At 49.3% G+C, this 22,045-nt stretch overlaps 2 protein-coding genes across 2 annotated transcripts; both read left to right on the forward strand.

The window, feature by feature from the left end:
• Nucleotides 1-2,796: 2,796 nt before the first annotated feature.
• Nucleotides 2,797-6,863, forward strand: LOC100824072 (protein GUCD1). The gene is made up of 9 exons (XM_003568285.3): nt 2,797-2,925; nt 3,098-3,225; nt 3,947-4,058; nt 4,146-4,220; nt 4,310-4,398; nt 4,880-4,941; nt 5,674-5,746; nt 6,150-6,225; nt 6,436-6,863. Exons 1-9 carry the CDS (start codon nt 2,797-2,799, stop codon nt 6,496-6,498), a joined length of 807 nt encoding a protein of 268 aa, XP_003568333.1. The 3' UTR covers nt 6,499-6,863.
• Nucleotides 6,864-18,894: 12,031 nt separating this feature from the next.
• LOC100839804 (splicing factor 1) lies at nt 18,895-21,345 on the forward strand. The gene is made up of 5 exons (XM_003566141.3): nt 18,895-19,328; nt 19,422-19,772; nt 19,876-20,185; nt 20,306-20,413; nt 20,499-21,345. The coding sequence occupies exons 1-5, from the start codon at nt 19,134-19,136 to the stop codon at nt 20,597-20,599; spliced, it is 1,065 nt and encodes a 354-aa protein (XP_003566189.1). The 5' UTR covers nt 18,895-19,133; the 3' UTR covers nt 20,600-21,345.
• The last annotated feature ends 700 nt before the right edge of the window (nt 21,346-22,045 follow it).

Below are 22,045 nucleotides of genomic sequence, written 5' to 3' on the forward strand. Positions count from 1 at the left end.
CGCCTCGAAGCCGCTACTACCAGCCAACACGCGCACACAGTTTTCTTTTTCGTCTTCTCCGCCATAGCCCCGATTACCCATGCTCGACATAGCGACAGCGGCGTTATCCATCCAAGTGAGGAAAATGGAAAACGACATGTCGTCTGGTGTGATGCCCTCATGATGTATCTATGCTGTTGAGACGAGCTCGAGTGTATCCACGCTTCCTGCTTCCGTCGAGCCAAGTTCTAAAATACGACAGTGTTACCTCAGTTTTAGAGTAAGTCACATTTCTTCAGATTTGATCAATTAACGTCTATGGGCAAATTTATTTTTTACCATATACAATTTCTTTATGTATAAAACGGAGTATAAAACACACTTCTCGACACGGCCAACGCCAAATGAACTACTCCCTCTCTCTCTAATTAATTGGCACCGGCTCTTTTGCAAAGAAATCCCTGTAAATTTTTGAAATATTTCGAAAATTTACAGGATTTTTTTTGCAAAAAAACCCGACGCTAATTAATTAGGGACGGAGGGAGTACAACACATATAAAACAACATTCATGCATTTGGTGCCCTAGCAAGACACAAAATCTACAGGACTAGCTAGCTAATTAAACTGATCGACACTGATCTCAGGAACATGTAAACAAGACAACCCTTAGCTAATTAAACAATACACAAATTCTAAAAGCTTGTCTACAAATATACAAGTTGTACTATTTTGTCAAAATACCTGGATACGCATTGCAGCGGGGCATCCCCGGTGACGACTAGAGTTAGCCCTTGGTCACTCACAACAAGAGACATGGGAGTCAAGCCAAGGACGGAGGCAGGAAAAGAATATAGGGAGGGCCAGAATAAAAGAAATGATTTATTGGGGGGGGGGGAGGGGGGGGGGCAAAGCATACAAATGTGAAGCTTATAGGATGAACTTACAAAATTATACAATGCCAAATCTTAGGGGGTGGAGGGGGGGGGGGGGGCAAGGCCCAGGCTGGCTTGGGTTGTGCCTTCGCCACTGAGTCAAGCGTTCTGGACTCACTGACGTTGTCGTGGGTGAAGCAAGTATCCTCATCAGACTTGTTTGTAATACCCCACTAGTCAAGGTTTGTTGTGCAACCATGCAATTTTAAATCAGATAGAGATTGCAAAAACACCATATCTATTACTATATATTAAATTACAATCGGTAGTGATGACAGACGTCCGTAGGTCTTTTCATCGAAATTACAACCGGTGCCATCGGAAAAAAACGTTGTGTCGACAGAATTTCCCCCGCCCTTGCACAAGAGAAACACACATGATCCTGTGCTGCTTGTCATTGGGTGGCTAGGGCCCGTGGCCAAAGATTTATCAAGTGTCTCGTATTTAGTACAAAGTTACTACAAAATTGTAGTAAATCTAAGAGTATTATAGATCGGAGGGAGTAGCTCTTTACCATTCTCCATATTTGAATATTTTGCTAATGACCTTTGGGTGGGATCACGTAGATTCACGTGGTTTGTTAATGTACTCCGCAATGTCGTGTGTGGTCATGCCATTGTGATGCTTGTAGGAGACCAAAACCAGAAGAAAAAAAATAGCTCTCCAGGTTACACAAGTGTGTGGTGTTGCCGCTTCTAACTTTTTTCATGGGTTCATGGGCGAAATGAGATAGTGAAGATATCAAAAGGAGTCAAACTATTCAGTCATAATACTTTTTTGAACGGGTGATGCTATATAATTTTCGGAAGAAAAGATATTATTATGTTCTGAAAGAGTAGAGTATAGAGACGAGATCTTCTGAAAAACCGTTTTTAAAGGAATATTTGGTGGTGTCAAAGAAGATCAAAGAGAAAAAGATTTGATGCATATTTTCGAGTGTGTTGTTTTATTTTGTTGTGCAGTTGCAACGCATGTCCATTTCCGTTAGTAAATAGTACTACTATAATAGACAATAAAACGAAGTTTTCACATTGTTCACAACGGTTTCGTCTATTTTTACCCCTGAAATCACTCTTGGAGCTGAACCTTTGCACATTTTAAAAAACACGTCAATCCTTCCTTCTTTTCCTTAGAACCACGTTCTTCTTCATTTTTTCCGTTTTAACTTGCGGCATGCCTTTCAATTGGCCACGTCGTAGGCCGACGACCGCGCCCAACCCCAGCACGGCCAGCCAACTCGGCGGCTCCGGTCAATCCAGATGCCAGAGAATTAAAACATGCGCCCATATCCTGGGCCCCAGTGCCCCACGCCGTTTTGGTGCATCCGGCAACCACCGCATGATTGACATGGCATCACGTCGCCGAAACCCGAAAGAAAAACGTACGCCGGGCGGGTGCTAGAACCGTAGAACCAGAGTAACACAACGGCGAGAGGCCTTCTACGGGATACGGCTATACGGGCCCCCGATTCCCCTACGCGCGTCTTCCTCCCCAATCCTCGTCGTCCTTTCTTCCCTCCAGCTCGTCCTTGCCCGCCGTACAAACACCTAAAAATCAACACACGGCGGCTTCTCTTCTGGAAGGGAAGGGCTCTATTAAAGCCGCCGCTCCCGTTCCCATCCCACCGATTCTTCTGGTGCCCGCCCGCCCGCCGCCGCCGCGCGCGTTCCCCCCGCTTTATAATCAATCATCCAGCCAGCCACCAGCCCAATCAATCATTCCGCCATCGCGCCATATCCAAGGGTTCTTCTCGCTGCTCCTCCTCCTCCTCCTTCTTCCTCCTCCTCGGGCTCCGGACGGCGAGGAGAATTGTCTGCCTGCGTCTCCTGATTCTCGCCCGAGCCGCTGGTGCCCGCGTGCTTTGTTTGCGTTTCATGGTGTGTCATGTGGCCCCTCTGCTTCATCTCTGACAAGCTGTTCAAGGTGGCCGGAGACGACTGCGGCGAGGGCCCCGGTGCGGCGCTGCCCCCCGGCAGCCAAATTCCACTCGCACGCCGGTCCTACCGCGTCGATGTCGGTTCCTCCTCTCCTTCTTCCCCTCCCCTTTAGCGCCATGTGATTGCCTCACTGTGCGGTTCTGTCCGTGCGTGTGCACATGTGACGATTGTTAAATCGCTGCACGGCACGCGGTTCTCTCTTCTCTTTTATGTCCATTTCGTTTGACGTTTGGGGTTGGTTTTGCTAGGTTCCGCATGTGCAGCAGGCATTCACCTGGGACTGCGGCCTCGCTTGCGTGCTCATGGTGCTCAGGACGCTAGGGGTTGATTGCTGCGACGGCATTGCCGATCTCGGGAAGCTCTGCCACACCACAAGGTTTCATTCAGCACACAGATTATAAGCCAAATTAGCTGTGCAGTACTACTACTTGCTGAAACTTTGTTAACTAGGTGGGCTACTTGGAGAAATATTAATTTAGGTGAAAACCTTTAGCGCAGAGCTAACACTAGTTGTCGTGGACCATATGGTCTAAAACGTGGAGTGCTCCTTGCTGTTAAGTATCTGTTAGGGACAGACAAAACGCATGAGTTGCTTTTCTAAGGGGGAAGAAAAGGCATCGCCTCATTTGTTACATCTAGAAGGCCGAAAGAGTCCTTAAAATGTGAACTACCGTAACTCTGTAAGCAGTGCTGCTAAGCCATGAAGCTGCCAGAACTTGATTGATAATTGAACCTGCATTTATATGGGAATCAAATTCAGAATTCTGCTATCATGTAGCAGCTTATTTGCTCTCTTGGTTTAATAGGCTTTTCTCCCACTAATGTATAACGTGATTTAAGAAATAAATATAAGCATAATATGATTTACATGAGCTAGTGATTACTTTGTTGGATGCTATCTTGATTGGGGCTATGATAGGTTTTGTTGCGTGTGGAGTTACTAACAACCACCTTAGGCACATTGATTTTAAAGATACACAGAACAGTACTCATTCAACATGCTAACAAATACATTCATTTTCACGGATTATCTGAAACGATTCTTTAAAATTCTAGAATTTCGTACCCTGATATACTGACATTTTTGGGTTTTGCAGCATTTGGACAGTCGACTTGGCATATCTATTACACAAGTTTCGAGTTAGTTTTTCGTTCTTTACTGTGACTATTGGGGCGAATCCTCAATATTCTGCAGAAACCTTTTATAGAGTATGTATCCTGACCTACTACTTACTACTTTGCTGATTCTTCTGAAAATCACTGTCGTAATGTTTCCAAAACTACCAATTGTGATAGGAGCAATTGCAAGAAGACATCGATAGAGTGGACGAACTATTTGGAAAAGCAGTTGATGCTGGAATCAGTATTCAAGTACGCTCACAACATGCATCATGAAGATTATATATTCCATTTACTTCTCATACTGGTTTTAATTGTTTGCAATTTATGTTTTTTCTCAGTGCAGATCCATCAGTGCGTATGATATTGCTTTTCTACTGTTATCCGGGCACTGCATCGCCATTGCGCTAGTGGACAAATCAAAGTTAATGTAAGATTATTTTTTCTGACTAGGATCAGATATCTATTCTTCTACTCATCAACATCAACTTCTTATATTTAGTTCTGTCATTTGGAATCGTCAGTGGAGTAGCGTGTTATTGCTTAAGCAATTAAACTAATATGAAGTAATTTTGGTTGAAACACTTGTGACGACTTGGGCCATTTCAGTAACCCAATTCTGGTATCGCTTTAGTGTCCCATGTTCTTTTGATTAACCATCATCAGGCTACTGTCTGTTTAATATCTTGTTCAGTGGTGGTACATTATGTGGTCACAAGTAGATTAAGCAGTTGAGCAGTATAAACGATTCACCGGGATCTAAATTTTTGGCTGAATTCATGAATTTTCTACAGATTGCTTCACTTTACATTTCCAAGAGCAAAAGTAGGGAGTGACTGATCAATTAAGTTGTCCGACGTTATTAGAAATGTGCAATGACAGTGCGATAATAATTGGAATCTTGGGTGCAGTTCCTCTTGGATGAATGATGTGCATGACGTGCAACAGTTCAACGAGGACTCAGATTACATGGGTGAGTCATGATGCTCTTTTCATTTGGAACTTTTACTTTGTTTTTCTGAAAGGAGTTATTTTCTTTGTCTTCTTGGAAGGAGTTATTTGCCGGACAAGAACCATGATTAATGTCTTATATTTTAGTATCCATACTCTTGATCGTCGGCTTATCTATCTGAGAAGCAAAACAGTTTGTTAATCATCTCCTGTTTTTTTTTTGAGCTAAGTTAATCATCTCTTATGGTATGCTTGTAGTAGTCCGAAACCTCTGCTTGCACTTTCTGCTCGCCATGATGTAAATTAGCATACTGTATCCATGTTAATTGGTTGTGCAAATCTCTTCTGTTTTCTGGCCTGTTAAGAAATATGGCACTCAAACTTCCTCTTGAGGTTATACTGGCATTTCTATGTTCACTGCACAGCTATGAACATCAATGGGAGCGCCTGTTTGGCTGGAAAACAGGACGAAAGTCACTGCTCATTCAAATATGCAAACTTATGAAACTTTTTAGTTATTATTACTAAACAATGGTGGCTATGCATATAAATCTTACTTCTTATGTCACGTAGCTTACCCTATTCTCTAAGAGCATAAGGTTCAATACTGAATAGTGAATACATTCAGTAGCTAAGTTGGTTGATAGCTGGCTTATGTGTATTAATTAAGTATGCTTTGCAACAAATATTCATTATGTGGCCATATAGTTCCTGTAAATGTTATTAACCTGGTGAATACTGTTCCCCTTTGCAGGGCATTATGTTGTCATATGTGGCTATGATGCTGATGCTTGCGAATTTGAGATAAGGGATCCGGCCAGTTCTAGGTATCTACTATTAACCTTGTACTTTTAGATCTCAAACGATGTGATTTTTTTTTCATCCCACAACATGAGTATGTTCGATGAATAATCTGTACTTGTCCCCCCCTAAGTATGTCACTTGTTTTCTTCTCCATAGATGCATAACATCCAACTGTGAATAGATAACAGACCCTCTGTAGAACTAGCCTCTTGGTGAGCTGGGATATAAAACTACAAGAGGTGATGATCATAAGTTGTCTTGCAAAAACCAAAAGGTTGTGCAAATTGAGGGGTACCCAGCTGATTGTGTGCTTCATGTCGGCCTCCATTTATGTTTGTGCATGATTAGCAAATAATAGCAGCAAGTAAACTTATATCTTTTCTGTTCTCCACTTGAACTCTAATTCGGACTGTAAAATTCTCCCAGGAAGCGTGAAATGGTGCCCATGAAGAGCTTAGAAGAAGCCCGCAAATCCTTTGGAACTGATGAGGATATTCTTTTGGTGGGAGTTCTTGTATTATGATTCGTTCTTCTAGCTTCAGATTTTTGTTCTAGTTGTGCTCCATACTTTGCATCCTACCAATTTTCAATCTGTTGCATGTCTCCAGCGTGGAGAATAAGAAAAAATAAATTATTTGTAGCTTTGTGTCGGCAACTCGGCATGCAAATGAAAATGTGATATTTAGCACTGATTGGCAGTGATGTATTGCAGGTCTCCTTAACTGGAAAAAACGGGATGAAGCTATCGCGCAAACTTCCAGACAGCTCTCTGTAAACTGCTCACAAGCCTCCAGTCTCCTTGTGTATACGCTTTACATGCCCGTGTAGTTACGCTTACCATTTGTCAAGTCAGGTATGTAGTGTGTAGTGTGAGAGCATTCTTGCAACCGATAGGAACAGTTTCCTAGTGAAGTTAGATAGACGAAATTAGTAAGGCTTATAGGTCGACGGGGGCTCACCCACACTGGAGCTACAAAGGGAGCAGCAGCAGCCGCAGCAACTCTGCTCAGCAAGAGCTGCTTTTGTACACAGAAACTGCCTCTGCCCCCAGCGATCATAGCTGGACAGAGACGTCGCATATGTACAGATATCCATGAATAAATGGTGACCAAGTCATATACACACTGTATCTTCTTCAAATCCTTTCTGGTACGTGAAGAATCAACTCTTTTTTTCTAGCCTTTCATGAGCACAAGAGGCCGGCGAGCTACAAATTGACGTTTGGAGTATACAGGATATGCGTCGTAAAACTCCGGCCGGCAACGGCGTCGCTGTCCACTGTCGTAGGATTGGCGGGATCTGATCATCTGAATCTTCAGTGTGATTTGACCACAAGTTGGATGAGTGGTCGTTACTCGCGGGTGTTAGGTCGCACCAACCGCACAGGCCTGCGAGCTGGTGATGTGGAAACAACGGTTTCGCTGTCACTGATTAGTTGCACCGGTCAATAGGATTCATTAATCTGCCCAGCACACGCAAAACACCTTGCTAAATGCGTCCCAAACATTTGTCCCCCAGCTCTAGGCCTCCAGCAATATTGTTTACCAGTTAAGGGAAGTTCGCAGACTTGAATCGCACGCAGTTCATAATTAGTAGGGTCAGTCAATCCATGAACAAGGCTGTCTAGATCACCGATTCTTAACTGTTCGTTCCTTAATTGATCGTTCGTGGTGCCAAACGTAGTCTCGAAGTAACAATGACAGTTTTCTTGACTGCATCTTTTGATTAGTCAAGTCTCCAACTGCAAGTGAGCCGCTGCAGGGGAGAAAGAATCGTTTCGGAGAGGCAATTTATCTCATCCACCTATCAGATGCTACAGTGCCAGCTTCTAAGTCAGGTTCCGCCGCAAGAAAGGCACAAACTTTCCGAGCGAGATGGTGTGCTACTCCGTCCTCCCATAGAACGGATATGAAGATCGAACCAAAACTTTCAGTCAGGCCGTCCAGATCTTCGACAGGTCAGGTGGCCTATGGGCCTAGAACCAGCTCAGTCCGAGTCACGGCGTCCTAGGACCTTACCTTGCGTTAGTGGCTACAAAACCAAGCCCACAATCGAAACCCCGAAAAAAGCAAAATTCGATCGCTCTCGGCTTCACATCCGCTATATCTAGACCTGTTTTGTGTAAAGCAAAAGGAGAACAATGACGACGTAGCGAGCACGATTCGTCTGCGATTAACAAAAGTGGTAACATAGATGCCAACTAAACAAATTTGGTGATGTGGCATGTTATTAATGAGTAGAGAGATGTTTGTGGTAACTAGATAGGTTATCATAACATCACACAAACCAAAACAAGACGAACGTACAACTTAATAAATGACACAATGCATGACACCACATATATGTTGCTACCCATCATGAAAGTAGTAACTTAGAGTAGTAACTAAGTTACCATGCATTTTAACCAGCCTAAGCGCCGCATAAATCGCCTTTCTTTTCCTTCCTCGGAGCGATGATGACTTGATCAATCGGTGCGTGTTCGGTCTCCGTATTAAATTTCTCCGGTGACACGATGTGACAATACGGAGCACGCGCGGACCTTCATGGTGGTGCGCCGCCCCCTTGCAGTCTACGTCGCACGATCTTGTAGCACTTCTTTTCGCGGCCTGCGACAAACACCTCACTCCCTTTCCCGTACGTGTGCATGCCGCCAGTGCGCTGGCTGGTTTCTTTGAATGGAGCACGAGATCTTGGAGCGGCTTGTCTTTGGCCAGATTGTTGAGATGTACGTATCTGTATAGGTCTCCTTGGTAGTTTCCTTGTACACCAAGGCTTGTAATCTGTATGCCTCCTATATATATACGTGACAGCCGGCCTTGTTGGAACTGTGCAATCTCCTCTAATCTCTCTACATGGTATCAGCCTAAAAACAGACCCTAACCCTAACCCTAGCCACGCCGCCTCCCCTTGGCGCCGCCGCGGCCACGCTTCCGCCACGGCCGAGATGTCCAGCTCCAGCCCCTCCGACCCCTTCAACTCCTCGCGGTCTGGGAGCTCCAACCCCTTCGCCGGCCCCTCCATCGCCGTCATCCGCGACGTCCCCGTCCTCGAGCGCGTGCCGTTCAAGCTCTCCCACACCGCGGCCAACTTCTTCGCGTGGAAGACGTACTTCGGCCTCCTCTTCCGTGAGTACGATCTCCTCGACCACGTCGACGGCACCACCGACCTCCTCGCCATGCCGCACGACCCTGACTGGAGCACCATCGACGCCACCATCATCCGCTGGTTCTTCCAGACCGTCTCCACCGACATCTTTCACACCGTTGTCCGCGATGGCGACACCGCGCGCGACGTATGGAAGAAGATCACCGGTCTCTTCACCGACAACAAGATCCAGTGCATCACCTTCCTCCAGCAGGAGTTCTTCGGCCTCCACCAGAACGATCTCTCCCTCGACGCCTTCTGCTTGCGCCTCAAGACCCTCTCCGACGAGCTCCGTGACTTGGAGTTTCCGGTCACCGATGCCCTCCTCCTCTCTACGCTCGCGGCTGGTCTTGGCGAGGATCTCAGCCACGCCGCCTCCAACCTCACGTTGCTCACCACGCCGACCTTCGAGCAGGCCATGGCCTATCTTCGTAACGAGGAGCGGCGGCTGCAACACCTGCGGGCTCGCGCGGTTCACACCGCCTTAGCCGCGCTGGCCTCTCCCGTGGAGCGCCCGCGCACTCACCGTCGGCTCCCCCACCCGACCCGCCCCAGCCGTCGGCCTACCAGACTCCTCCTGCCACGGGTGGCAACGGCGGGAACGGCGGCCGCCAGTGTCGATGCGGTCGTGGTTGCAACGGAGGCCAGCGCAACCGCGGTCCTGTCAACCCGACTCCTCCCCAGTGGTTCACGCCCGCGCCGCCCTGGACCACGGGCCACAATCCCTGGACTGGAGTCGTCCACGCCTACACGATGCCGGTGCCTCGGGCCCCGCACCCTGGCATCCTGGGGCCCTGACCAGCGACTCACCAGGCGTTCTTCGCGGCGCCCCAGTACGGCGCCCCTCCGGTCTACACCGCCCCACACGGCTCCACCGCGCCCTCCTTCCACGGCGCACCGCTGCCGCAAGTCGACCCCGCGCTGATGCACGCCCTCCACTCCGCCCCCAACACTGGCTCATACGGTGGCGGTGGTGATTGGTTCATGGACACCGGTGCCTCCTCCCACATGACCTCCCACACCGGTACTCTCTCCGTTTCCTCTCCCACCACCACTTCCTCCCGCATCATTGTCGGTAAGAGCCATGCTCTTCCGATCACCCACACCGGTTCTACCAATTTCCTGTCTAACTCTAGGCCTCTTTCTCTCCATAATGTCATAGTTTCTCCATCTCTTATTCAGAATTTAGTCACTGTTAAACGTCTTTCTTGTGATAACTCTGTGACTGTGGAGTTTGACGATATCGGCTTTTCTGTGAAGGATGGTCGTACTCGGATGCTCCTCCACCGATGTGACAGCCCCGACGACGCCCTGTACCCCGTTCAGCCGTCCTCCACTGCTACCAGCCACCTCGCTCTCTCCGCCGGTGTCGACCTTTGGCACGCGCGCCTCGGCCATCCTAGTTCCACCGCACTTCGCCAAATAATGCAAGGATTTTTGTTTTCTTGTCATAAAACAGAGTCTCACTCTTGTGAAGCTTGTCGTCTAGGCAAACATGTTCGTCTTCCCTTTAGTTCATCCTCCACTGTAGCGTCTTTTCCGTTTCAATTAATTCATAGTGATGTGTGGACCTCTCCAATTCCGAGTAATTCTGGCTTTCTTTACTATCTTGTGATATTGGATGACTATTCACATTTTGTCTGGACCTTTCCTCTCCGCCGTAAATCCGATGTTTCCACCACCTTAACTTCCTTCTTTTCCTATGGCTCCACCCAATTCGGTAGAACCATCCACGCCCTCCAGACCGATAATGGAAAAGAATTTGACAACCTTGCTGTTCGCACCCTCCTCGCTACTCATGGCACTGTCTTCCGTCTCACGTGTCCCTACACTTCTCAACATAACGGTCGCGCTGAACGCATCCTCCGCATCCTCAACGATTGCGTCCGCACCCTCTTGTTCCATGCCTACATGCCACCCTGCTTTTGGCCGGATGCCCTCACCACCGCTACTCTTCTTGTCAACATCCGGCCTTGTCGCTTACGCCACCCTCCAATGACGACCTCCACATCTTTGGTTGTCGCTGCTACCCCAACACTGCCGCCACTGTTGCGCATAAGCTAGCCCCTCGCTCCCTTCCGTGTGTGTTCATCGGCTATCCGGCTAACACCAAGGGCTATCGCTGCTATGATCCGGTCTCTCATCGCGTGATCACCTCGCGGCACGTTTACTTTGATGAGCTGTTATCTCCGTTCAAGCAGGGCATCTTGGAGCCTCCTGCAGTGCCGCTCGGTCCTCCTGCGGGCGCCCCTTCACGACGGCACGCGGCAGCAGCCCCGCCAGCGCCCGCGCCACCTGCGAGGTAGCCACGGCCCCGGCTACGCCCGTGACCCCTGGACCCTCGGTGTCTGGGTCGTCGCCGGCCTCTGCATCACCGGCCCCCTCGTCGTCGGCCTCCTCGTCGTCATCAAGCTCGGCCGCTGCTCCGCCGCCGTCGCCGGCCGCGGGAGTCACCACTCGTGCCCGAGCAGGTGTGCACCGGCCCTCTACGCGCTACCCCGCCGACATCTACGCATACACGACTTCTACACCTGCGCTCTCGCCGGTACCCACCTCCACTCGAGCTGCTCTCTGCACCCCGCAGTGGCATGCGGCTATGCAGGAGGAGTTCGAGGCCCTGCAACGGAACCGGACTTGGGAGCTCGTTCCGCGCCCTCCTCGCGCCAACATCATCACTGGCAAATGGGTGTTCAAGCACAAGCTGCGCTCCGACGGTACACTCGAGCGCTACAAGGCGCGCTGGGTGGTCCGAGGCTTCCGTCAACGCGCCGGCGTCGACTTCACGGACACGTTTGCACCGGTTGTCAAACCGAGCAAGATCCGGACTGTTTTGCACCTCGCTGTCTCTCGAGCTTGGCCGGTGCACCAGATGGACATCTCCAACGCCTTTTTTCTTCATGGACATCTCTCGGAGCAGGTGTACTGTCAGCAGCCCACCGGATTTGTTGACGCCGAGCATCCCGACCGCGTGTGCCTGCTCTCCCGCTCCTTGTACGGGCTGAAGCAAGCACCGCGTGCCTGGTACCAGCGCATGGCGGCGTTTCTTCATCAGCTTGGCTTCCGCTCTACACGCTCCGACGCCTCCTTGTTCGTCTATCGACAGGGCTCTGATGCGGCTTATTTGCTGCTCTATGTTGATGACATCATCCTGATAGCCAGCAGCGACGCTCTTCTTCGACAGCTCACTGATCGTCTTCGCGCTGAGTTCGCCATCAAGGACCTCGGACCGCTCCACTATTTTCTCGGCCTTGAGTGGTGTGCCGAGCGGACGGGTTCTTCCTTCATCAGTGCAAGTACGCGCACGATGTTCTCGAGCGCGCTGGGATGCTTAATTGCTCCCTTGCGGCCACTCCTGTCGACACGAAAGCCAAGCTCTCCGCCACCGATGGATCGCCGGCTACGGATGCGTCCCTATATCGCTTCATTTTTGGTGCCTTGCAGTACTTGACGCTCACTTGCCCGGAGCTGCAGTACGCCGTGCAACAGGTCTGCCTCTACATGCACGCGCCTCGTGATGCTCATTGGACCGCAGTGAAACGGATTCTTCGGTACGTCCGCGGCTCTATGGACCTCGGGCTCACGATCTCAGCCTCCTCCTCCATGGACATTGTGGCTTATTCGGATGCAGACTGGGCAGGGTGTCCTGATACTCGGCGCATCTGTATGCCTCCTATATATATACGTGACAGCCGGCCCTATTGGAGCTGTGCAATCTCCTCTAATCTCTCTACACAGATCATTGCCGGATGCGACGGCATCCGATCCAGCATTAGTTTAACGAGAGAGAGAGTTCTTGGTTTGCTCTTTGTAATGTAACGCACGCGTGCTGACCCAATATACTCATCCACAACTTTGCGTGTGCTTCTAAAAGCAGAAGATATTTTTGCGAAGCTAAAAGCAGAAGATATGCTAAGATGATTTTGGATGCAGAAGATTTCTGGAGTGGAACTCCGATTTCTTGATAGAATTTGGGGCGTAGGCCAATAGTACACCGAGTCTTTGATCAGTTTCCAGTCACCGGAGAAGCAAACAGTACGTGAAGATCTTGTCGATGCCGCCTGCTTAAAGATCAGCATCAGATTTCTTAACTGGAAATTTGGGGCTGTTGTCACAGATAAATTTTTCGTTCACTTTATGGAGAACCATACACTATCTAAAGTCATGTACATCTTCTCGACGACGCCGGCTTTGAAGGGTTCCTACGTGCAGGGGCAGAGGCATGGCTGTGGTGCTAGCAATGGAGTTCATAAGAAAATCTATATTTATAGCATCATTTTTCTTCAGTTTCTGGGTCCGCCACTGTCAGTGGATCGACTTGAACATTTATTATATTGGATCGACTAGGCCCGTATGATAGGGGCGTCCTGCCGTCGCCTCATCCAGCTAGCTATGTGGTGCACACACTTGTCTCAAGCGTTGTTGGGCATACGGTGGAGCTTTCGCCAAATAACATTATAGGGTTCTTGCTTCGTCGCTTTGAGTTCATCCGTATTGAGCATGGTCATTGCTACAATTTTTCCCATTAAGGCCTGTTCGGTTACTCCCTTCCCCGCCAAGAACAACAAAGATCAACAGGGCCTGCAGTTCAATTCGTCCCCATTCTCTTCCAATCCTCTCCGAACCACATGTAACCAAACATGCCCTAAAAAGGCATTGATACTCCCAAAAAACAGAGGCCCGGTGCTCCAAAGCTCGTGGATGAAGCTCATCAACTATCAAGTCTCCCTTTTTTGTTTTCTATTATTTTTACACTTTCAGGTTGCAACTCGACCGACATCATCGTGGAGATTGATTATGGCATCCTTGCAGTGGATCCAATTTTCAAACATCATTGGAGATTGTTTTTGCAGTGAGCGAGGCTGATTTTTAGTTCACCTCTGGAAGAGCTGAACTGTAATGACGTGGCATGGCGAGGGGTTGAGCATAAACAATAATCAGATAATTAACGCGTCCATTAAAGTTTCTAATTATCATGATAGATAAAAGCGCAAAACCATTTAAGGTTATAAACTAGATTTGATTCTCAATCCACGAAACACAATCTAAAGTGGCATGGCGAGGGGAGTGATGATCGATGCAAATATTGAGATTTATGTCGTGTTCTCCACAGGGGGTGAGTTATGACTTCCAACTAATTCTCAAAACTAGACTCACAATTTAAAGGTGTTGCAGATTTCAGAACTGAAATAAATACTAAAAGCTACGGGATCTGCTGTTTGTTTTTGGTTTATAAAACTATAGAATTAACACAAACTAAAGTAAAGCAAAGAACTACAACAAGCAAATTACCAAGACAGGGAAGAAGCAAGTTGTTTTATACAGGGAAGAGCATAGATCAGAGGGAAAACAACAAGATCTAAACATCACGACAACTACAAACTGAACTAGAACAATTTACTGCAAGGAAACTGAATTCAACAACTAAAACAAGAACTATAGCAACAATTATCACAAAACAAAGCAACATCAACACTGATCTGAGCACTGTTTAGCAAGAAATGGGAGAGATTACAGCTAGGGTTTCATATCAAAACTTCATGCAGCAAGGAAGCAAGGATTAGACAGGGAAGATCTAGAGCTATTCAACGGTTCACAGCAAGGGCGAAGCAAAGATCAAGACAGGGAAGAGGTGGACTTATCACCGATGAAACCCCAGAGCTCGTCGTCGATTTGCCGGTGAAGGAGAAGCAGGAAGCAGACAAGTAAGAGGTGGATCTTCAGGTCTTCATCACCATGAGCATGGAGCTTCTCCCATCCATCGTCTCTCCTCTCTTCTTCCTCTCTTTTTCCTCTCTTTCTTTGTTCAGCTGGCCAGCCCGAGAGCAAGCAAGCCAGCGATGCCCCCTCCTCCGACAGACCAGCGGATATTTTGCTATGGGATGGCCATTTTGCAGAGAGACCCTCCAGCTTGCCTCAATTCTGCTCAAGAAGATCCTCTAGGGACTTGTGGTTGATGGTTTTAGCTGGCCTTCTTCTGTTTTCCTCCCTCCAAGATGAAGAAATTGTGCCTTGACGGACAGATCCTGCAATAATTACAATTAGCATGTAAATATGCTCATTTAAGGGTTAAACACATGATTAGCATTAATTAAGAGCTCAATTGATCACAAAAACGGGAGCTTAGCACCAGAAAATGATTAATTAATATTGAATTATTGATGCTGATTAAGTGAACTCACATATTGTGTTCTCTTTTCTCTTCAAGTCAAAAGGAAGTGAAGTGCACAAACCTTATAAAAATGGTGAGGTCTTTTTCTCTATGGGAGGCTAAACTTTATTCCCTTGGTTCCTAAATATAAAAGTTCTATTTTTTTTCATAAGTCAAATTTGTCAAGTTTTACTAAGTTTATAAGAAAAAAAATCAATTGACATTTAAAACTCCAAATTAGTTTCATTAAATCTTTCGTTATGTACAGTTTCTTCTCTGTGAAACAATTTTGTACATTTTGTAGATCATAGTAGATTTTTAAATAAAGTTTGTCAAAGTTGACTTTTTTTTATTTAGAATAGAATAATGACTTTTTATATTTGAAAACGAAGAGAGTATATTTTTGGCACGCGTTTGGATTTTATAAAGTTTATCGTGGATTAGCCGCATATATTTTAACACTTTGGACGTACAAAGGCTGACGCATGCTCGGTGATAAAATAGCTAGGCCACTCCCTATTTTCCAGGTTTTTATCCGTGCTGCTGCTGCCGCTCGCGATATTTTTGCTATCCGTGCGAGGCTAGACGACGAGCCTCGTTCATGTGCAAATGCTAATTATCCTTGGCTGCAGCATAATCCAATCAACCAAAATTCGGCTCATGCGTGTACAATCCTGCCATTCACGCCTATCGTACGCATTCAAGTTATTAATTACTCATTGCTGAAAGCACAAACGTACTCCGTATTTCAACAGAGATAAAATCCCAAATTACAAAGACGGTATGTCTGTCTGAGTTAGCAAGATGAATGACCGTCGAGCCCCTGCCCCTGCAGGCGCAAGCAGGCGCCATCATTCGCGCGGGAAAAGCTCCCAGCACCTCCAGAAATGGCGGGAAAGCGAGGCGCGAGGCGCCAAACTGCGTTTGACCAAGGACAGCTGGGTCTACGACCGCAGCAAAGACGAGCCGCAGTACTACTACCGTCCGCTTCCTCGTGGCTCATCTACCTGGCCCTGACATAAAACAAACCCAAAATCATTCTGAGCTGTCACCCCCGATCACTGACAGGTGCCAACCAATCGCTTGTTTGATTTTTCTAACCCATAGCCCCCATACCTTGTCTGTCCTCTGTCGTGAGAGACAGATCGTCCTACAGGCACCCTGCACGCCACCCAAGCTCGATATTAGCAATCGTAAAACCTTTTTTGAGACTCCCCTTTGACTCCACTAATCTAATGTGACTCCACAGTCCACACTGGACACTCTCTTGCGGCGCTGCCTGTAATGCTGTGGGCTTGCGCATGCGCCTGCAGTGTAAAACCTAGCTAGGTCACGAGGCGGCACTGCGGCGGTCAGGAAGCGACCCACAAAGGCTGGCCGGAGCGAAGCCTAGAAGCAGAAACTGCCGTGCCGCGTGCAGCGGGAGCGTGCAGGCCGGCCTGGAGACAAACGCCAAAACCCCCCTTCCCACTCCCGTCCCCCCGCTCAAATAATTTTCAAACTTTCGATCCTCGGGTCTTTGTTTGCGCGTTCCGTTCCCCGCCTTTCGCTCTCTTTCTTGGAGCTTTGCTTGTGTTGGCGGACGCAGAAACAAAACAGAGTGGGCGGGGCGAGGGGTGCGCGCTTAATCTAATGTGTTTGTTGTTCATCCTTTATGAACCGGGCCTGCTTAAAATCGTGCCGCTCTTCACTAGAAACATGTAGGTTTCGCTGCTTTTCCGAAAAGATACCACGTCCCGGTCTCGCTTGCACGGCAAAAGAGTAAAGAGCATCCGATGCTTGCCGAGTTACCCTTGCAAAGGAAATCAATTCATGGCGCCCATAGGAAAGAAAAGAATGTACCACACGCTGATGATGAGTACGGAGTAATAATAAGTGTATAGTGCCCCAGTTAACGACCCGTCGCTAACAGAAAACACGTCGCGATCGCGGCAAACGTCACGTAGCATGTTGCGGCCACTGAGCAGCCGACACGCGTTGCGCATGCATCATTAGAGTTCTGCAGTTTCGCCCGAACTTCGGCGACGTGCGCATGCAGTTCGGTAGTAAATCGACGGATCAAACATTCGGTCAAAATAACATGTCACGTAAAAGCTTCACGTACGCTACGTACTGTAGCATATATTCTTTTCCAGCCCAAGCAAGTACCCAAACATGCAGTGAGTCACCCGAAGAAAAGGAAGGCATTTTCTTTTATGCAACCATTCGTAGAGATACGATTAACTCGCCTTGAGAGAATTCTTTCGCTGCCAAAAAATTACGCAGAGATAATAGGAGGGCAAAAGAGAGCAGTCGCTTTCCGGTTGGTACGCACGTCCCCACGTCCACCGCCTGCTGAGATTGCGGTTCACCGCTCCCCCTCCGATCCTCTACACATAACAATCCACACGAAAATAGGGAGTACTTTTTTTTAGATCGATTATACGGAGTGCTACTTTGGGAACAAATTCACGCGGCAAGCCTCGCGGTTTTGCTTCGCCAGAAAAGATGTTTCACCGTAGCTCCTCCGATAGTGGTGAAAAAAAGTACTCGTAGAACACAATATTGGGCGGAATAAGTTCAAAAGAAGAGGAGGGAACAGGGTGAATTAACCGGATACGATAGTTTGTTCGTGGCGTCCGCGAGGTTTGCGGGCCCCGGATAGGGCCCAACATGCCGACGGTTGGTTGCAGACTTGCCGCGGTTGAGAATGGGCTCCACGAACACGAAGTCACGAAGCGACCGGCCCGCCGTTAAAACAGACGGAGCGGGGGACGTGCGCCGTGAGAACCATGTGGTGGGACCCCGGAGCCGGTTCTCGGAGATTCACAGGATTCCTAGAGCCCGCCCGCTCGGGTGGGGACCAGGGTTTTACGAGCGGTGGAGCGAATGACAGATGGGGTCCTCCCTGGATTAAAAAGGCTGGCGCAGGCAAGCAGTTCACTGTTTGCTGCCTTCGCCGTTCTTATCCAGGTTCCCAAAGTGGGTACTTTGCATTGTTCCAACCGGGGAAAAAAAGAGCACCAAGCGGCAGGGGGACAACCCTCGCCGACCCACCGCTTCGTCCGCACCGTTTTACGGGGCCATGTTTATTCCGGCGCCGCCTCGGAGTAGTACTACTACTAGTAGTACGTTCCGGCGAGGCACCGTTTTACTGGGCACGCTGCCCATTGTTGCCTGCCGCTCGCAGCCCGCTGGCGAGCATTTTCTTACCTTTATTTTTCTACTGCACTCGACATGTACCGGACACCAGCGGCATCAAGCCATCAACCCATGCCCTTTTCCTTTTCTCCCCACTCCGTATACTACCGTATCCCACCCCGACTTTAAAGCTCCCACGACTTTAATGCGCTGTAAATCTTTAAACTCCCGCTGCCGAAAAACAATCTCGTCCTGACGCAATCCTCGTGACCGCGTGACAAAGATCTCGCCGCTTCTTTACTCGCGCCACCATGGCGAATTTAATGACTTAACCTCAGTACAACTCCCGCTCACAACAACGAACACTGCCTTGCCTGCTGCCGTCGCCTCCGCATTCTCGTCCTGCGTATATACGAGAAATACCGACAGAACTTTTGGTGACTGGTAAGAGCGAAATAAAATGACAGCAGTACTTAGATGCTGATACAGTATACGGATAATTTGGGGAAAAAATTACGGTATACGATCGCCTATACATAAACCGGAAACCAGATCTCTTGAAAGAACGTTAGTACTCCGTATGTATGTACGTATGTGCGCCCAAAATAACTATTCTGGCCGGCCAGGTGCAAAAGAGAACCGTACCCCGTCGATCGTCACCGAAACCCCCAAATGCACGAAAAAGAATTCGTTTCCCACTAATTTAATCCAATCCTCTCTTTCTTTTTTGATCTCTCTCGCTCCTTTTATAAGCCCAAAATGCATTTGGACCCGCCCAGAATTGAGGCCGTCGTGCATCGACATTCCCCTCCACCTCCTTCTCCGCCCCCCACCCCTCCCGCCTCACACCTCTCTTTTCGGCGATAACCACAGCTCTCTCTCCTCTCCATCCATACAGCTTCGCCTGCTGTGAGCCGCCTTGTACGCGGGGACGGGGCTCCATCATTACTCCTCGCCGGCCGCGCCGCAGACGAAGAGGAGCGTTGAAAGTGGAAGAAATGGCGATGGAGTGGTCTGACGGCGCCGAGGAGTTCCTGCTCCCTGACGAGTTCCTCGACGACAACTTCTTCTCGGAGGAGGAGAAGGCCGCAGTGGCCGCGAGCAGCCAGAGCGACGAGGAGTGCATGGCCGGCCTCTCGTGCCGTCTCGCGGGCCTCCTCGCCGCCGACGGCTTCGCCGCCCCACCTCCAAAGGTTTGTTCCCCTTTCTTCTTTCGTCGGTTTGTTGTGCGGAGTATGTGTGGTTTCTGGTGTGGAAGTTCATGGTCGTTGATTTGTTCTCGGCAGGAGGATGTGATGGCACAGTCGCCCAAGTCGACGCTGTGCGGGCTGCCCAAGTCGGGCCAGGAGAGCCCGGACGGTGGCGCGTCTCAGGGGAACTCGCCGCCGTCGTCGCCGCTGGAGCAGCAGCCGACTGACCCGTGGGACCTCCTCTACGAGGCCGCCGGTCAGGTGGAGCGCTTGCAGGTGACCCATCGCAACCCCTACGGCCTCCAGGACCCCGGCGTCTTCGCGCCGCCAGCGCGCAATACTTCGCCACCGCCGCCGCCTCCCATGGCAGGCGCTCCTGTCCCCGCCGGCGCGTACTACCACCCGTTCGCCCACTTCGTCACGCAGCGCCAGATACTGGCTGCCAGGGTGCGTTTCGATTCTGTCGCGTTCTCGCTGCTGGGTGTCTCCTACCTAAAGGATTTGTTGTTGCTGAATATGTACTTAATGCTTGATTCGTTTCGTTTTGCAGTTTCATCTCCTAAAACAGCAGCAGCTCCTTAAACAGCAGAGGGAACATCAGCTGGCTGCGGCCGCCACATGGGGCGTGCGCCGTAACGCGGCAGCCAAAAGGGCCGGCTGCGGCGGCGGCGCCGCCGCTTCACTCGACCTGAGCCCCGCGGCGTTCCCTCCGCTGCTAAAGACGCAGCACGCCCCGGCGCCGCATCCTGGCATGCGCGCCGTGTTCCTCGCCCCTCCCGGCGCCAAGCGCGAGCGCAACGGCACCGGAGTCTTCCTCCCGCGACCGGCCGGCGCCCCCGCAGAGCCCAAGAAAAAGCCAAGTGCGTCTCCTTCGTAACACTCGTTTGGCCTAGGCCGTTTGGCTTCTGTTCTGGATTCCTCGCGGGTTGGCGTTCGTTTGCTAAATATTCTTCTTGTTTGGTGTTTTCTGCGTCATGCAGGCTGCTCGACGGTTCTTGTCCCCGCCCGCGTCGTGCACGCTCTGAATCTCAACCTCGACGACCTTGGCGCCCAGCCTCGCTACCCCGGCGGCTTCGTTCTCGATCATGGTAACCATCTCAAACTAGTAATCTCGATGTCCTTCTCTGTAATGGCAAGCGTCTCATCTTATATCGAACTCTGTTTTCTGTGCAGACGCCTTGATTAGTCGGAGTAACGCCATGCTCGCGAGTCAGAAGGTGCGAGCAGCGGAGCCCGTGCCCTCGCCGCCGCAGGCGCTCTGCCACAGTCCGTGAGCCCTGTCGCCGGCCGGAGCAGTTGAAGGCAGCCACAAAGATTCAGGCGACGCCCTTCCGTCTGTTTTTGCGTTGAACTAAATCTTAATAATAAAAATTAGTAGTACTAGTACTTGGTGTTAGGTTGTAGTACTAGCAATAGATGTAGGAAGCAGTAGTAGCATCAGCCTTAGGTGTGTTTATTTTGGATTGGTGATAAATTGGTTTTTGGGTGCGGACGGAGTGGTGGAGATGGATGAACTCGGAAGAAATTCCATGTCCAGTAGGATCAAGGAGTGGTTTGGAAGAAATAATAAGTGGTACTTTTGGAGACGTGAGAGGTGCTAGCTGTTTGTAGCAAGGCAAAATGAGAAGATAATGTGAAATGATTTCTCAGATGGGGTATTATCTTTGGGGAAGCCAAAATAGGCGAACCCATTTCTCCATGGATGGGTTTGCCGCTTGCTTTGCCTGCCAGGAAGTACCAGCACACATCCAGCTAAGGTCTCGCTCTCACTTCCCTACTTTTGCAGCCTTTTACTTGCAAATGAAGCTTGCCGTGGGCTCCATGAATAAGGGTGTTCGTTTCGTTGTGTAAGAAAGATAGCGTTATTTAACTATTTTTGTTGTACTAGCGAGCTAGTACTCCTAGTCGGTAACTTTTGTTTTGGTCTGGCACAAGAAGGTTACTGCTACTGGGAGTGTTAGCATTTCATTTGTAGCCTCAAAGTTGGCTCGGTATAATATATAACTATTTTAGTCCTTTATTATGTGGATGGATGAATAGGGTATTTTTTTCTAATGAAGTGTGTCAGGTGCTAAAGAAGGCTTCTTAATCATCTCTGTTTTTTCCTTGTTATGGCTTGATGATTGTGGCGTACATGTGAGGAGAACGGTTTGTCTGGAGCGCCTAACAGCTTGAGAATCTGACTGGTTGTGGGTCATGGGATCTGCATCTGCATCTCCATCCTCAGCAGCATTCCCCCTCCTGAAAACGACGCGTCCGGCCTCTTGGCTGGCTTTGTTCGCTCGCCTGGTCCAGCGGTCGATCGGTATAGCTGGGAACGGGTGGCTCTGGCGTCGCCATCCGCTGGAGCTCTCCTCGCCATTAATGACCTCTGAGGCGTATACGGACCTTTAAACGCACGTATGATAACTCCTCTTCGTCTCTTTCTCACTCCGTATCTGCATGCAGCGCATGGCACCGTCAGGTCCTCTCTGACCCGGTCAAAGCTCCCGCTTCGTTTCTTTCTTCTCTCTCGCTTTGGGGTGTGTAGAGTGCGCGCGCTGTGCTTTTAAATAAATAAGCTTTGCATCGCTTCGCACAACCATCGGTCGCCGCAAAAAGGCGTGTTTCCAAGAGAAAGCGGCCTTCCTCGGGTTCCGTCGGCGGGAGCTCGAAAAGCAGGCCCGCGCCTCGGGCCTTGTTACGATGATCTTGTCCCTTTTTCCGCCGGTTGGGTAAAC

This window comes from Brachypodium distachyon, chromosome 2 (genome assembly GCF_000005505.3).
Source record: "Brachypodium distachyon strain Bd21 chromosome 2, Brachypodium_distachyon_v3.0, whole genome shotgun sequence".
NCBI lineage: Eukaryota > Viridiplantae > Streptophyta > Magnoliopsida > Poales > Poaceae > Brachypodium > Brachypodium distachyon.

Bases quoted from the DNA above. Each gene is read 5' to 3' on its own strand.
- LOC100824072 (XM_003568285.3), top strand. From the start codon at position 2,797: ATGTGGCCCCTCTGCTTCATCTCTGACAAGCTGTTCAAGGTGGCCGGA. The intron at 5,747-6,149 runs GTATCTACTATT...AAATTCTCCCAG, and splicing joins AGGGATCCGGCCAGTTCTAG to GAAGCGTGAAATGGTGCCCA. The intron at 6,226-6,435 runs GTGGGAGTTCTT...GATGTATTGCAG, and splicing joins CTGATGAGGATATTCTTTTG to GTCTCCTTAACTGGAAAAAA.
- LOC100839804 (XM_003566141.3), top strand. From the start codon at position 19,134: ATGGCGATGGAGTGGTCTGACGGCGCCGAGGAGTTCCTGCTCCCTGAC. The intron at 19,773-19,875 runs GTGCGTTTCGAT...TTCGTTTTGCAG, and splicing joins GCCAGATACTGGCTGCCAGG to TTTCATCTCCTAAAACAGCA. The intron at 20,414-20,498 runs GTAACCATCTCA...TTTTCTGTGCAG, and splicing joins CGGCTTCGTTCTCGATCATG to ACGCCTTGATTAGTCGGAGT.